At 53.9% G+C, this 14,699-nt stretch overlaps 1 protein-coding gene and 1 long non-coding RNA gene across 3 annotated transcripts in view; one reads left to right on the forward strand and one right to left on the reverse strand.

Moving 5' to 3' along the window:
- The window catches only part of PDE9A (phosphodiesterase 9A), a 121,194-nt gene extending 110,827 nt beyond the window's left edge, over positions 1-10,367 (forward strand). For both annotated transcript variants that reach the window (XM_030806192.1, XM_030806194.1), the window contains 6 exons: positions 278-391; positions 3,113-3,217; positions 3,941-4,069; positions 5,536-5,631; positions 7,273-7,354; positions 10,139-10,367. In XM_030806192.1, the coding sequence (XP_030662052.1) occupies positions 278-391; positions 3,113-3,217; positions 3,941-4,069; positions 5,536-5,631; positions 7,273-7,354; positions 10,139-10,152 (540 nt within the window). In that variant the 3' untranslated portion in view covers positions 10,153-10,367. The remainder of the gene's footprint in view (positions 1-277; positions 392-3,112; positions 3,218-3,940; positions 4,070-5,535; positions 5,632-7,272; positions 7,355-10,138) is intronic.
- Positions 10,368-12,204: 1,837 nt separating this feature from the next.
- On the reverse strand, positions 12,205-14,188 carry LOC115833157. Its single transcript, XR_004028602.1, has 3 exons — positions 14,045-14,188; positions 13,022-13,242; positions 12,205-12,922 (listed from the first exon to the last, which is right to left on the reverse strand). It is a non-coding gene; the product is annotated as an uncharacterized LOC115833157 (long non-coding RNA).
- Between the last annotated feature and the right edge of the window lie 511 nt (positions 14,189-14,699).

Below are 14,699 nucleotides of genomic sequence, written 5' to 3' on the forward strand. Positions count from 1 at the left end.
TGGAAGGAAGGATGGATAAATGGATGGAAGGGCGGATGGATGGATGGGTGGATGGGTAGGTGGATGGAGGATGAATGGGTGGATGGATGGATGAATGGATGGATTTTTGGGTGGGTGGATGGATGTGTGGACAAATGGATGGGTGATGGATGCACATATGAATCGGAATGAGAGATACATGAAATAATGTACGCAGGGGGCTCAGTACACAGTAGGCCTCCGTTGAATAACTGTTCAGATTATGCCCGTGTTAACGCTTTGTTCTCTCGCTATTTAGGGAATGATCACGTTAATCTTGGCCACTGACATGGCAAGACATGCAGAAATTATGGATTCTTTCAAAGAGAAAATGGAGAATTTTGACTACAGCAACGAGGAGCACATGACCCTGGTGAGTGGCTTGTTCTGCCTGGGTGGGCAGCCAAGTGGTGGGCTGGCTGAGCGGGTCATCCATCCAGCTCACACTGGAAGCCAAGAAGCCGAAATTATTAGTCTTCTTGGAACAAGGTGTCTATAAATCTGGTTTTCAAGGTCATGACTCTTACTAGGAAAGTCCCGGGCAGGGCCTCGCTCCTGATGGAGACTCCTTCATGGTCAGAGGCAGCACTCTCCCATTCCTCCATCTCTTTTGGACTTGAGGGAGACAAGTGGGCGAAGGCCATGCATCTTGCTCTGCTTTCCAGAGAATAAAACTAGCTTTCCCATGAAGGCACAGCCCCAGCATGGCACCCTGAAAGCCCACCTCTGGTGGGGCAACTCCAACACAGCTCCCGCTCCCCAAGCCGGCATCCCCCACCAGGCCCACACCATAGCCCAGCACCCCTCTATAACCAGGACAACGTGGCCAGAGAAGGGGTAGGGGGCCTCCCCCATGAGAAGGTGCACCTAGGTTGCCTGGCATCTGCCTTTTGGAAAGGGCAGGCACTGGGCACACCAAGGCACACAAGGACCGGAGCACAGCTCATGCCTGGAATCCAGCACTTTGGGAGGCCACGGCGGGAGGATTGCTTGAGTCCAGAAGTTTGAGACCAGTCTGAACAACATTAGCAAGACTCCATCTCCACAAAAAAAGAAAAAAAAATCAAAAAATCAGTGCGTACCTGTGGTCCCAACTGCTTGGGAGGCGGAGGTGGGAGGATCGCTGGAGCCCAGGTCCAGACTGCAGTGAGCCATGGTCGTTCCACTGCACTCCAGCCTGGGCAACAGAGCAAGGGTCTGTCTCAGAAAAGAGAGAGAGAGAGAGAGAGAGGTGCATGAGAACTGCCCTCCCAGCCTTCAGAGAGAAAGCTGGTTTTGTGGAGCCTTGTCTAAGCATCAGGTGCACCCCTGGCATTCTTACTCTGAAATTTGATTGTCTAAAATCAATAGCATCACTTTCCACCTCCAGAGAGGTTTCAACCTCCAGAGAGGTTGAAAAATAGGGAACTCTTGGCTCAGGCTGACCTTCTAACCATCCAGTCCCAGTAGGAAGAGTCATCAGGACTCACCGCTCTCTGGAGCTGAGGTGCAGTTAATTCCCAAAGGCTGTGCAAGAGGACGGGAGCTCCCGCAGGCAAACCTCCCCGGGCCAGGGCCTCCAGAAGCCCCTTCCCTAAGAGGGAAACAGTCGCATCGAGCGGCTTCCTGGCAAGCAAGTTCCTTGCTCCCAAAAAACCAAGGGAAGGCGGGAGGCACCGCCTTGTCCTCTAAGATATGAGGAAGGCAGAGATGGACCTGCAGGCAGGGGTGACCCAGGCCCCGCCAATGCCTTCCTCCTCTGAGGTGGGAGGAGAAGTCAGGGAAGAGATGGGGAGGGGCAGGATGCCAGAGGATCGGGTGCCAGGTGGTCAGGACAACTGAGCCCAGCTGAAGGTCCCCACTCCCACCCCACCCCCAGCCTTACACACTGCAGCTGTGCAGAGCAGAGGCAAAGCGAGCCTTAGAGCCCAGGGTTCGGCTTATCCCAACGACCGGCACCGGGTGGGGTCAGATGACAAGCAGCGCAGCCAGGGATCGTCTCACTGCTAGGGAGCCCCAGATGGGGCTTTATGAACATGGGGGGAGGACAGAGGCTGGGGTGAGGTCTCGGGGGAAAGGTTCTGAGTCAAAGTGGGCCCCGATAGGGAGGCCTCTGAGGAGAGTGCGGGCTGGCGTGGGAGGTGTGAGGTGCGGGGAGTGTGGCCGGCAGGGCCTGGGACCTTGACCTTCCCCAGAGACAGTGCTGCCCTGGCCCTGCCCTAGGTCTGCTGTGGGGACAACTCCACTGAGGCCTGCCAGGCGCAGGCTAGTAATTGCCTCTGGTCTGGAGCCAGACTCCACAGAGGAGTCGAAGAAAGGCCTGAATGGCTTCCTGGGAACTGATAGGGCAGGGAAAGGAAGGGCGACCACAGCAGTGTCCCTTCGAGGTCCTGCCGAGGTTGGAAGGCAGGATCCTGCAAGCATCATGCAGACCCCGAGCTGAACTGAGCTGCCCCCTCACCTAGTCACGTTCCCCAAACCAGCAGGTGCAGCGCACAGCCCGGGGGCATGTGCCTCAGCTGGGCTTTCCTGTCTAATCAGCTTCAGAGCCTGGACGACAACCAACACTTTGGTCTGGAAACCTGGTGATTCCAGACACTCATTTGTGCCCGGTGCAGGCAGGGCCGCAGGACGCCAGCCCTCCACCACCTGTCCTATGGCGACATCCGGGCTAGTTTGGGTGGAAGCTGCTGCATCCCTGGGCCTGCCCTATCTCCTCCTGAAGCCCCCATGGCGTGCCCAACCCTGGCCAAGCTGGGACGGAGCTACCTGTCCCCTGGGAAGATGAGCAATGCGCCCACCTAGGGAACAGCAGGAAATAGGGGGTGACCATGCACGGGGCAGTGCTTCACGGGATTATCACCTGGGCTGAGGTGGCCAGAAAGGCTGGAAGGAGGGGACCCAAACAGGACCTTGAAGGTTCACTCTCCATTGAGAAGGGAGCCTGCCCTCCCTGAAGGCAGCCAAGCTCATTTGCATGGTCCAGCCGTATGGTCCTCCGTCTCTTCCTGCCTGTAATGGCAAGTCCAGACCCCAGCAGCAGCAGCAGCAGCAGCAACAGCAGCAGGCCGTGTTCTACCTCCTGTTACTTTAATTCCAAAATCTCTTCTTTCAGCTGAAGATGATTTTGATAAAATGCTGTGATATCTCTAACGAGGTCCGTCCAATGGAAGTCGCAGAGCCTTGGGTGGACTGTTTATTAGAGGAATATTTTATGCAGGTAAGAGTCTTGCAGAGCAATCAAGCCTCCAGCCACTCTTAGCCCCACTTAGTAAGGGTTTGCGTTAAACAGAGCATGCCAGGGTGGTCCCGCATATTCACCGGGCCGCCGACAGTTCAGCCTCCAGAAAGCCTTCACGGTAGGCGTACATCAGAAACAAAATAGGTTATAATTTGAGACCTGAAAGACAGTAACAATCCAGAAAAGCTAATGTTCTAACACTGCCACCTGTCACTGCTAAATGAGCCATTATTAGAAGCAGCCTTGTCAAGCAAATTGCCTGAAAGAAGCAAGAACTGCAGAGGCAGGAGGAGCCCCGGGAGGGCCGAGACGCAGCAGGTCAGCTCACACAGATGGCCACGGGGAAGGGCGGGGACATAGAAAACCAAGCCAGCTGAAAACAACCACCAAATATTAATACAACAGCTTGATCAACCCTAGGAGAAGTCGGGAGGCTTTTTGCAGGACGCTGCTGCCGTCCTGGGATACATCCAACTCACCTCTGCCTATCTCTCAGCTTGGTCTTCCCAGCTAGACCTGCACGCCCAGCTCTGTTTAGCACTGAAGATACGGTCGCCTTCTCCTTGTTCTTACTGAGACACATTTGTGGTGTGATTTGGTTGGTTGGTTGTTAACTGGCGCATCTTGTCTTTCTCTGAGAACAGCGATCTGGTTACGGGGCATTTCTGTCTTTAATGTCGCTGTCTGCTGCATTCCCTGCAGAGCGACCGTGAGAAGTCAGAAGGCCTTCCTGTGGCCCCGTTCATGGACCGAGACAAAGTGACCAAGGCCACAGCCCAGATTGGGTTCATCAAGTTTGTCCTGATCCCAATGTTTGAAACAGTGACCAAGGTGAGTAACTGTCACCACATGCCACACTTGCATACACTCAGATACATGCATGCACACACAGGCACATAGGCACACACAGGCACATACACATATACACACACGCACACAGGTACACACAGGCACACACTCATGCACACACGTACACAGGCACACACAGAGGCACACACGGGCACACAAATGCGCACACAGGCACACATGCACACACACAGGTACACACATGCACACAGGCACACCTGCACACCTGCACATCCTGAGCAGCCTCTTCCCCGGCTGTCATGGTGACCGCTGTCCCTGCTCCACCCACAGCCTGCTCCCCACAGCCTGGCCTGTGACCCCAGCATCTCCCACTCTGTGCTGCACTCCCTGCCTTGCTTTGCTGGGCCCTGGGGGGCCCCTCACTGCCCTCGCCCATCACTGCCAGCCTTCAGGACTCTGGAGGCAGCACTGGCTGTTGACTCTCCTGTCCCCACTCTGCATCCCAGTTCAACCGAGTCCTCACCTGTGGAGGAACCACTGATCTCTGTGCCCTCGAGCTGTGAAGCCCCTGTCCAGCTCCCAGTCTCACCACACCCAGCCACTGAGGCCTTGCTCCCTGCACACAGCTCGTTCCTAGCCAGCTCCCCCCAGGGCCTCTGAGCTGCCTGTGGCCCCCTGCCAAGGCCCCCCACCTCAAGGCACCCCCAGCATGTCCAAAACAGGCCCATCTCTTGTTCCCCCTGGGGATCTGGGCTCACAGCCTCACACCCTCCGACCTTCCTGGGCTCCTACGCTACGGATCCTTCTGCTCTAGAGCATCTCTTGGAGCCACCCCCACCCACTTCCCACTCCCAGGACCCCCAGCCGGAAGGCTGTCCGCTCCCTTCCTCTGCCCCGTGTCTTTGTAAGAACCTCCCAACCTGTCCCCCACCCTCGTCTCACGGGCACGGGGACACAGCAGGCAGGGAGGGGACTTTCTGTAGGACCTCATGGAGGGTGACGAGGGCCAGAGACAGAGCCGCAGCAGGTGGAGGCAGCAGAGCCAGCACGAAGGTGTCCAGGAGCTGGGACTGGCCCAGAGGCTTCTGCACAGAGCACGACACCTGTTTTTCTCCGACGTTTCCCATTGCCTTAAGAACGAGGCACTCTGGGCTGGGCGCGGTGGCTCAAGCCTGTAATCCTAGCACTTTGGGAGGCCGAGGTGGGCAGATCACAAGGTCAGGAGTTCGAGACCATCCTGGCCAACATAGTGAAACCCTGTCTCTACTAAAAATACAAAAAAATTAGCAGGGCGTGGTGGCGGGCGCCTGTAGTCCCAGCTACTCGGGCGGCTGAGGCAGGAGAATGGCGTGAACCCAGGAGGCGGAGCTTGCAGTGAGCCGAGATGGTGCCACTGCACTCCAACCTGGGGGACAGAGCCAGACTCTGTCTCAAAAAAAAAAAAAAAAAAAGAACGAGGGACTCTGAATAAATCTGTTTGTCTCTCCCAGCTCTTCCCCATGGTTGAGGAGATGATGCTGCAGCCGCTTTGGGAATCCCGAGATCGCTACGAGGAACTGAAGCGGATAGATGATGCCATGAAAGAGGTAAAACACACTGAGAAGAGCCTTCCTTCCTTCCCTGTGGCAAGCAGACACTGCCCTCCGCACTCCTGACTCCAGAATCTTGGACGTGCCAAGCAAGGCACCACTGAAGTTGGCCCCATGGACAGGCACACGTGTACCTTCCATCAGAAAGCCTGGCTCAATAAAATTAGGGAATGCGACGAGGGAAACCAAAACTGCATTTGCCAAGAACGCATCAGGTCTCAGTACCTTCAAGGGAGTTTACTGGCCATGCCCTTCACAAGAATCACAACTGTTACCCACACCTGTGGACACCCAGGTGTCCTTGGGTGTATCAGCTGCCATTAGAGCATCTGGGACCCCTCTGAGTACAGTGCCTGGCCTGGCCCCAGGGCTGACTTGTTCAGAGGAGGCCATGGGGTAGAAAGGGGCCCTCCCCTGGCACAGGGACAAAGTGACCGCCCACCTGCCAGCTCCCGGGCCCAGAACACACACCAGCACCTCTCAGGGGCCAGGGAGCCTGGGGCTGGCTTTAGGTTCCTGTTGGATTGATATCGTTTTGGAGGAAGGGGTCAAGGTCACAGCCTCAGGGCCCACGCAGTCTTTCTACAGATTCCCCCGGCTGTCTGCTGTCCTGCTGCCCATGGTGTGGCCCCTGCCCCGCCCACCCTCCTGCCTCCTCCCTCCAGCACCCCCATGCAGCTAGAACAGTCTCACTACTCCTGCAGGGTTTGACCCCTCCTGGCCTTGGCCGGTGTTGCCTCTGCCATCCCCGCTCCCCACAGTGCCGTCGAAGCACCCTCCAAGGCCCGTCAGCCAGGGCTCCCCTAGTTACTGTGCCCACCACCCCAACTTTTCTGCCTGGCGCTCCTGAAGCCCATGTGGCCCGCGATGCCCTTTTGAGCACTGAGCCATCTTCCAGGCGTAGCCTTGGGTTGGTCTCATCTCCCTCGACTGACGGCCCTGTGCTCCCTGTGCCCACACCCGCCTGGAGCGCCATGCCAGGCACATGGTGGGTGCTCAGCAATTGCTTAGGAGCTGACTGAAAATCCAGACCAGATGCCCTGACTTCTCCAGTTGATGTCTCCTACTGGAAAGTCACAGAAAGGTCTCTAAACCTCTGGAAGTCTGAGAGCACTTATGCAGAGGGACAGACGTAGCAAGAAGGCTTCTCCCACTCCAGAACCCCACAGGAGAGCTGAAGGGGCTTCTGCCTCTCTCGTTGGCCCTCCGAGAGCCGTAGCCCTGATGGCCTTGAGTCTCTAGTCCTGAGCCCTGCTGCCCAGTAGGGGATACTAGGGTTCTTTAAGGACTCTGCCTTCCCCCGTCAGCCCCCACAAAAAGGACAGACACACCAAAGAGGTGAAGAGGCCAAGCCCAAGCCGCAGGCTCTGCACACACCACCAGTCCCTGTGGCTGTGGTGGCTGTGGCTGGGTGAGCTCACTGTCCAGGCCGCGGATGAGGCACCAAGGGTAGCGGGACAGGGTATGCAGAGCTGCCTCTGAAAAGCCCGTGTCAGGAGTGCTTGGGCTCAGAGGGACTGGGGACCACAGGCTTTCACGTTGTAGCACCTCCAGGCAACAGAAGCTGCTGGGAGAGAGGCAGACACTCCCCTGCTGTCTCCTGCTCCCTGACTTGGCCTTCTCTGCACTCTGTTCCAGTTACAGAAGAAGACTGACAGCTTGACGTCTGGGGCCACCGAGAAGTCCAGAGAGAGAAGCAGAGATGTGAAAAACAGTGAAGGTAATGCTCGCTCTGCTGAAGTGGCGTCTCGGCACATACAATGATTCTGACAAAGGAGAGAAGGAAAGAGGAAGGGGAGAAAATCTGAATTTTGGAATACCTTTAAATGAATGGAACTTTTTTTTTTCTTTTGAAATGAAGTCTCGCTCTTGTTGCCCAGGTTGGAGTGCGATGGCACGATCTCGGCTCACTACAACCTCTGCTTCCTGAGTTCAAGTGATTCTCCTCCCTCAGCCCCCCAAGTAGCTGGGATTACAGGCATGAGCCACCACGCCTGGCTAGTTTTTGTATTTTTAGTAGAGATGGGGTTTCACCATGTTGGCCAGGCTGGTCTCGAACTCCTGACCTCAGGTGATCCACCCGCCTCAGCCTCCCAAAGTGCTGGGATTACAGGTGTGAGCCACCGTGCCTGGCCAAATGAATGGAAATTTTATTCCTTGCATCTAATCATTAGAATTAGGCTCTTAAGGCTGGTGGCTCGTGCCTGTAATCCCAGCACTTTGGGAGACCAAGGTGGGCGGATCACTTGAGGTCAGGAGTTCAAGACCCAGCTTGGCCAACATGGTGAAACCCTGTCTCTACTAAAAACACAAAAATTAGCCAGGTGTGGTGGCGTGCACCTGTAGTCCCAGCTACTTGGGAGGCTGAGGCAGGAGAGTCACTTGAACCTGGGAGGTAGAGGTTGCAGTGAGCCAAGATTGTGCCACTGCCCTCCAGCCTGGACAACAGTGAGACTCTTGTCTCAAAAAAAAAAAAAAAAAAAAAAGAATGAGGCTCTTAAAGAAGGGTAACATGCTTTAGTTAATAGAAAAACATCAATAATTAGCATATGTATCACTTATAAGAGTAAGTACTTTTTTGAAGTGCAATTGAAGTACTGAAAACTTTTCACAAATCACATGTTTGCTTTATATGGCTTTGAGCGTTTTCCTCTGCACTTGTTGATACTAGTCATTCAGCTCACAGGGAATGCAGAGCAGCCATTTGTTCACCTCATAAAAAGGTCACACTAACGGCCGGGTGCGGTGGTTCACGCCTGTAATCCCAGCACTTTGGGAGGCCAAGGCGGCGGATCACGAGGAGATCAAGACCATCCTGGCTAACATGGTGAGACCCTGTCTCTACTAAAAACACAAAAAATTAGCTGAGCATGGTGGCGGGCCCCTGTAGTCCCAGCTACTTGAGAGGCTGAGGCAGGAGAATGGTGTGAACTCAGAAGGCAGAGATTGCTGTGAGCCAAGATCGCGCCACTGCACTCCAGCCTGGGCGGCAGAGCGAGACTCCGTCTCAAAAAATAAAAATAAATAAATAAGCCAGGCACAGTGGCCCATGCCTGTAATCCCAGCACTTTGGGAGGCCGAGGTGGGCAGATCACGAGGTCAGGAGATCAAGACCATCCTGGCTAATACAGTGAAACCCCGTCTCTACTAAAAATACAAAAAAAATTAGCCGGGCGTGGTGGCGGGCGCCTGTAGTCCCAGGTACTCGGGAGGCTGAGGCAGGAGAATGGCATGAACCCGGGAGGCAGAGCTTGCAGTGAGCCGAGATCGCGCCACTGCACTCCAGCCTGGGCGACAGAGCAAGACTCTGTCTCAAAAAATATATAAATAAATAAATAATAAACAAGGTCAGACTCCATCTCAAAAAAATACAAATAAATAAGGAATAAGGTCACACTATCCGTGTCTAACAGATAATTCAAGAGATAGTGCATCAAGCATGCAAGGCTCAGGGCAGAACAAACAGGACGTGGCTCATAAGAGGAGCTGCAACAGTTGGCTTTGGCGTCCAACACACCTGGTTTTGAGTCCAGGCTTGCCAATTACAAGCCGAGAGGTGTGCACAAGTGTCTCAGCCTCTCTGAACCTCAGAGCCCCAATCTCTAAACCAGAGGCAATAATACCATTGTTACTGCTGTTTTAGTGATTAAACAGTCAAAGTGCTGGTCTGGTCCCTATGAAGTGCTCAGTCAATGTTGCCATTTAATTTTTAAGTCAGCTCATATTTTTCAGCGGCTCAGAAAAGGGATCAATATTGTTTTATTTTGTCTAAATGTGTTCAGCAATATATCCGATGGCCTCTTTCTTTTAAAATGGTCTGTGTGTCGGCCGGGCATGGTGGTTCACACCTGTAATCCCAGCACTTTGAGAGGCTGAGGCGGGCAGATCACTTGAGGTCAGGAGTTCTAAACCAGCCTGGCCAACATGGTGAAACCCTATCTCTACTAAAAACACAAAAATTAGCCAACCGTAGTGGCGTGTACCTGTAATCCCAGCTACTTGGGAGCCAGAGGCAGGAGAATTGCTTGAACCCAGGAGGCGGAGGTTGCAGTGAGCCGAGATCGTGCCACTGCACCCCAACCTGGGCAACAGAGCAAGACTCCATCACAAAAAAAAAAAAGTCTGTGTATAATCCTGTAACGTTTCTGCGACTGCTGGCACTTTTTTTTTTTTCCTTCTTTTTTGAGACAGAGTCTCACTTTGTTGCCCAGGCCGGAGTGCAGTGGTATAATTTCGGCTCACTGCAACCTCCACCTCCCGGGTTCAAGCGATTCTCCTGTCTCAGCCTCCCGAGTAGCTGGGATTACAGGCATCTGCCACCACGCCTGACTAATTTTTATATTTTTAGTAGAGACAGGGTTTCACCATGTTGGTCAGCCTGGTCTCGAACTCCTGACCTCGTGATCCACCCGCCTTGGTCTCCCAAAGTGCTGGGATTAAAGGCATGAGCCACCGCACCCTAATTCTAACAAAAACAAATCAGTCATCGTTTCCCTTCTTCCAGGAGACTGTGCCTGAGGAAAGCGGGGGTCGTGGCTGCGGTTTCACACGGGCTGGCCAAGCTGCGCGGGATCCTTGTGCAGGGAAGAGCTGCCCTGGGCACCTGGCACCACAAGGCCATGTTTTCTAAGAACCATTTTGTTCACTGATACAAAAAAAAAAATGGAATTCATGATGCTGTACAGAATTTTATTTTTAAACTGTCTTTTAAATAATATATTCTTATACGGAAATGGGTACTGTACTTCTTCTTTGGTAGAGGTGTGTATGCTGCTTCTGGTAAGTTCTCTCATGGAGACGAAGGACACTGTGCTTTTCCCCCAGAGGTATCTTAGAGCAATTGACCGGCGTGATGCGGTGCGTACGTCCCTGTAAATTCAGCATTAAATGTCAGAACGGTGCCCTGAGCGCAAGGACACGCACGGGTCCTGTGTTTCTGAGCAGAGGGGGATGTCAGTGCCGTGTGTGGGACATCTGGGGACTGAGGCAGGTTGGCCAGACTGTAGGTCGTGTGTCGGAGCAAACGCACCCATGTCCATAGGGACGACACACTGGGTGCTCATGTGCATGAAGGCTGGTGACTTCACATTTAAATCCTCAGATAAGGAAAAGAGACACAGGTATTCAGCACATCTGAGGCTCTCTATCTCAGGAGGAGAGATGGCCCTCCCTTCCTGCGTTTGTTTTGGTAACGAGCACAGGAGACATTCTGGGTGGCACTGTGTCCACACAGGGGACCCAGCCCCTGGTTTGTTAATGGTCAAGCTCTTGTTGTTGCTGGGACAGTCGCACCCCTGAGCTCTCACTGAGACTGCCTGCATGCGGTGGACTCCTGGAGACCCGATTTATAAAAAGCAAGGAAAAGGCCGCTGGCTGTGTCCCCTGGGCTGTGGGCTCCATCTCCGCTGTGCTCTAGAGACAGAACCACCTCCCGAAGCGCTTCGCCCTACAGAGCTCATCTTTAAAGCCATGGGCATGGTCTGAGCTTGGTAAATGTTTCATTTCTGTGTGGGGTCACTTCCCTCGGGCATTTGTTTCCTCTTGGTGAATTCCAGAATATTACTTCCCACCTTCAAATAATTCATTTTTTACCTGTAAAATTTTCCATCTCAAATCCAGCTGAATACGGATAGGGACCTTGATTTCTACACCCCTTCTTGTTTCTGCTTTTGTTTTTCATTTGAATCCTATTAAAGCCAATAGATATGGCAACGTTGGCAAAAATAGAAGCAAAATGTAGGCGTGTGGATATTGATGCCCTCGACCTTCCTGCCAGCCTCTATGAGGGATTATTACCTGCTCTCCTCATCTGTAACAAGGCTCTTTCAACAGCACCTTCATCTGCTACATTACTTGGAATGCGCATCTCACCAAATGGTGCCCCTCATCAAACTCCATACAACACTTCCTTGAATTTTACTATCATAAACAGAAACACACAATCACATGCACACACGTGGACACATATACACTCTTACACATCAGCACACTTCCTCTGGTTCTAGGCTATACTGCATCCTGGAACAATTAAATCAAATGACTGAGGTCCATTAGGGGAGGCATCTAGACAGCATCTACTGTTTGTTTGTTTGTTTGTTTGTTTGTTTGTTTGTTTGTTTTGAGACGGAGTCTCACACTCTTGCCCAGGCTGGAGTGCAGTGGTGCAATCTCGGCTCACTGCAAGCTCTGCCTCCTGGGTTCACGCCATTCTCCTGCCTCAGCCTCCCAAGTAGCTGGGACTACAGGCGCCTGTCACCACGCCCAGCTAATTTTTTATATTTTTAGTAGAGACGGGGTTTCACCGTGTTAGCCAGGATGGTCTCGATCTCCTGACCTCGTGATCCACCTGCCTCAGCCTCCCAAAGTGCTGGGATTACAGGCGTGAACCACTGCACCCGGCCTGACGGCATCTACTGTTAGTCCTGGTTCGTGTGCAGCCAGCCTGGTCTCCATGCATGGGACCCCCAGAAAGCCCACCAACCCACCCTCCTGTCACACAGAGCAGTCCCTGAGGCCCCACAGTTGGAGGCCATGTCCACCCTGGTCAGCCTGCACACCCAGAGCCTGCCCGCACTGGGAGGCAGCCACACGGGTGAGCTGAATCATTAGCTACATGTGGCAGTGGAGGCTCAGGACAAGACAGATGTGCCCACGGCCCCAGAGAGCTCTGGGTCCAGCAGCAGAGGCAGGTGTGGGGAATGCAGCACCCAGACCTGGGGGCACGCCCAGCATAGGGAGTGAGTGTGCAGACACAAGGCCCCACCCCCATGAGCACAACCCACTGAACAAGACGCCCCTCTGGGGTGGGCGGCACCATCTCCACCCAGGATGATGTGTTTCCAAGTGAACTCTCTGCCCGACAATCAGTATTAAGTCAGCATGAAGGGTAAAGATGTTTACAGCTGAGCCACATGCACGTCAGGAGACAGGAGCAGCAATGTCTGGGGCTTTCCACGGTGAGCTCCCTGCACACAGCAAGCATGTCGCCAGAAAGAACAGAAAGTTCACAAAAGGAGGGCCGGCCTGTGCACAGCCTAGCACCGTCCTGGGACGCCATCATCACCTGTGCTCCTCTGAGGGGACGGGAAGACGCTGTTTTCCACTTTTTTCTCCCCAAGACCCTTTATTAGCAATTGAAGGAACAACGCATGTGTCAAAGACTGGATTTGAGAAATTCCAACAAATCTGCCCCCTCGCAGTTGGGAGCTGGCATCATGCAATCTTGGGAATGCAGCCCCTGGCTCTCCCATCAAAAGGCAACGCAGCCCCTTGTGATTGCAGCTTTGACCTTGTGGGTAATAAAAGAAGGAAAGAGGAATGTCTGCTGCTGGCATCCTGGATGGGGTCCCTGCGGCCAAATCCCCCCTCCCGCCCCCTCCTGTGTCACCTGTCATGTCTCAGACTTTGACCGCCTCCCGCAGCTTCCTTTTATTCGTAATGTCTAAAGCCAACCCAAGCGTCTTTGCCTGCTGACGTCTTAGCCAAATCATGCGGGAAACCCGTGAAGCAGAACTGACCGCTGTGAGGGCTGGGAGAACACTGGGCATCTGAAATACTTCAGCCCAGGAAAACATCCATCAGTGGACACCATCGGTTCCCAGGTGGCCTCTGGAACAGGAAAGCAGTCACCCCCTCGTCCGATCCCACGGGAAACCTCATTCCACTCTAGAGGCAGTGCCTGGGGCTGGATCCCCCCAAGCCGGGAGACGCCGGGCAGTGCCCGGACAAGGCTGTGCTCTGCCCACAGCTCTTCCACTGTGGCTACGAGGGAGGTTTAAAAATCTCAGTCCAAAGTCTTTCACCGTAATCTGTCTAAGGGACAGATAACATCGTCCCTCTGAATTTGGGAGGGGACTGTTCTCTGTTGGTAGCCAAAAGGGGCCCAGCAAGGTACTGGTTTCCAGTCTCCCTGAGTCTTCAGGCAGGCCTTCCCAGCCCCCACCCTGGGACTCCCCACCCTGCTGCAGGGGAACATGAGGGTCAGGGGTCCCCAGATTCCTGGGAGCTGGGGCCGGTGCCCTGGCAGAACACAGCGCTGTGAAACACGGCTTCAGGCAAGGACCAGGGCCTGTGGGGGTGAGTCACCTTGTTACGGGCTGAATTCTCTCCCCAAAACTTATGTCCAAGCCCAAACTGGTGCCTCCCAGTACTGTATTTGGAGCCAGTGCCTTTAAAAGGTGGTTAAGATAGCATGAGCTGACCGGCGTGGGCCCTGAGCCACTCTGACTGAGTCCTACGAGAAGAGGAGGTCAGGGCACAGATGCACACGGCGGATGCCGGGGAAGGACAGACCCCGACACACAGAGGAGTGGGGGCTCAGCAGAAGCCAGCCCTGCCAACACTTCTCTCAGACTTTGAGAGAGAAGTGTCTGTGGTTTAAGTCCCCTGCCAAGCTCTCACACACACACACCTGTGTGCCCCGTTAGGGCCGCCCCAGCGGACTCACACATCACACCTTCCTCACCACCGCGTCCCTGGGCAGCAACGTGGGCCCGGCTCACAAGCGGTGCTGGAGACAGCTTGAGCTTGGGTTGAGGGGGCCGGCATAGCACGATATCTCTCTCTCTCTCTCTCTCTCTCTCTAAGGAAAAAAAAAAAGATAAGAACTAGAGAGTCAGAAATTTCATCTCTTTCTTTCTTTTCTTCGTCCTTCCTTTCCTGCACTCCAGCCTGGGCAACAGAGTGAGACTCCATCTCAAAAAAAAAAAGGAAAGAAAGAAATTGATTTTATTAACCAAAACTAGTAAAGGGGAAGTGGCCAGATAGCCATCCACGGCAACCACTTCAATTTTGGGGAGGAAGGCAGGGGTTTAAGAAAGGAAAACTTGGCCAGGGATGGTGGCTCACACCTGTAATCCCAGCATTTTGGGAGGCCAAGGTGGGCGGATCACCTGAAGTCAGGAGTTCATGGCCAGCCTGGTCAACATGGTGAAACCCCGCCCCTACAAAAAAAAAATTAGCTGGGCATGATGGCAGGTGCCTGTAATCCCAGCTACTGGGGAGGTGGAGGTGGGAGAATCTCTTGAGCCTGGGAGGTGGAGGTTGCAGTGAGCTGAGATCGCACC

This window comes from Nomascus leucogenys, chromosome 25 (genome assembly GCF_006542625.1).
Source record: "Nomascus leucogenys isolate Asia chromosome 25, Asia_NLE_v1, whole genome shotgun sequence".
Classification (NCBI taxonomy): Eukaryota; Metazoa; Chordata; class Mammalia; order Primates; family Hylobatidae; genus Nomascus; species Nomascus leucogenys.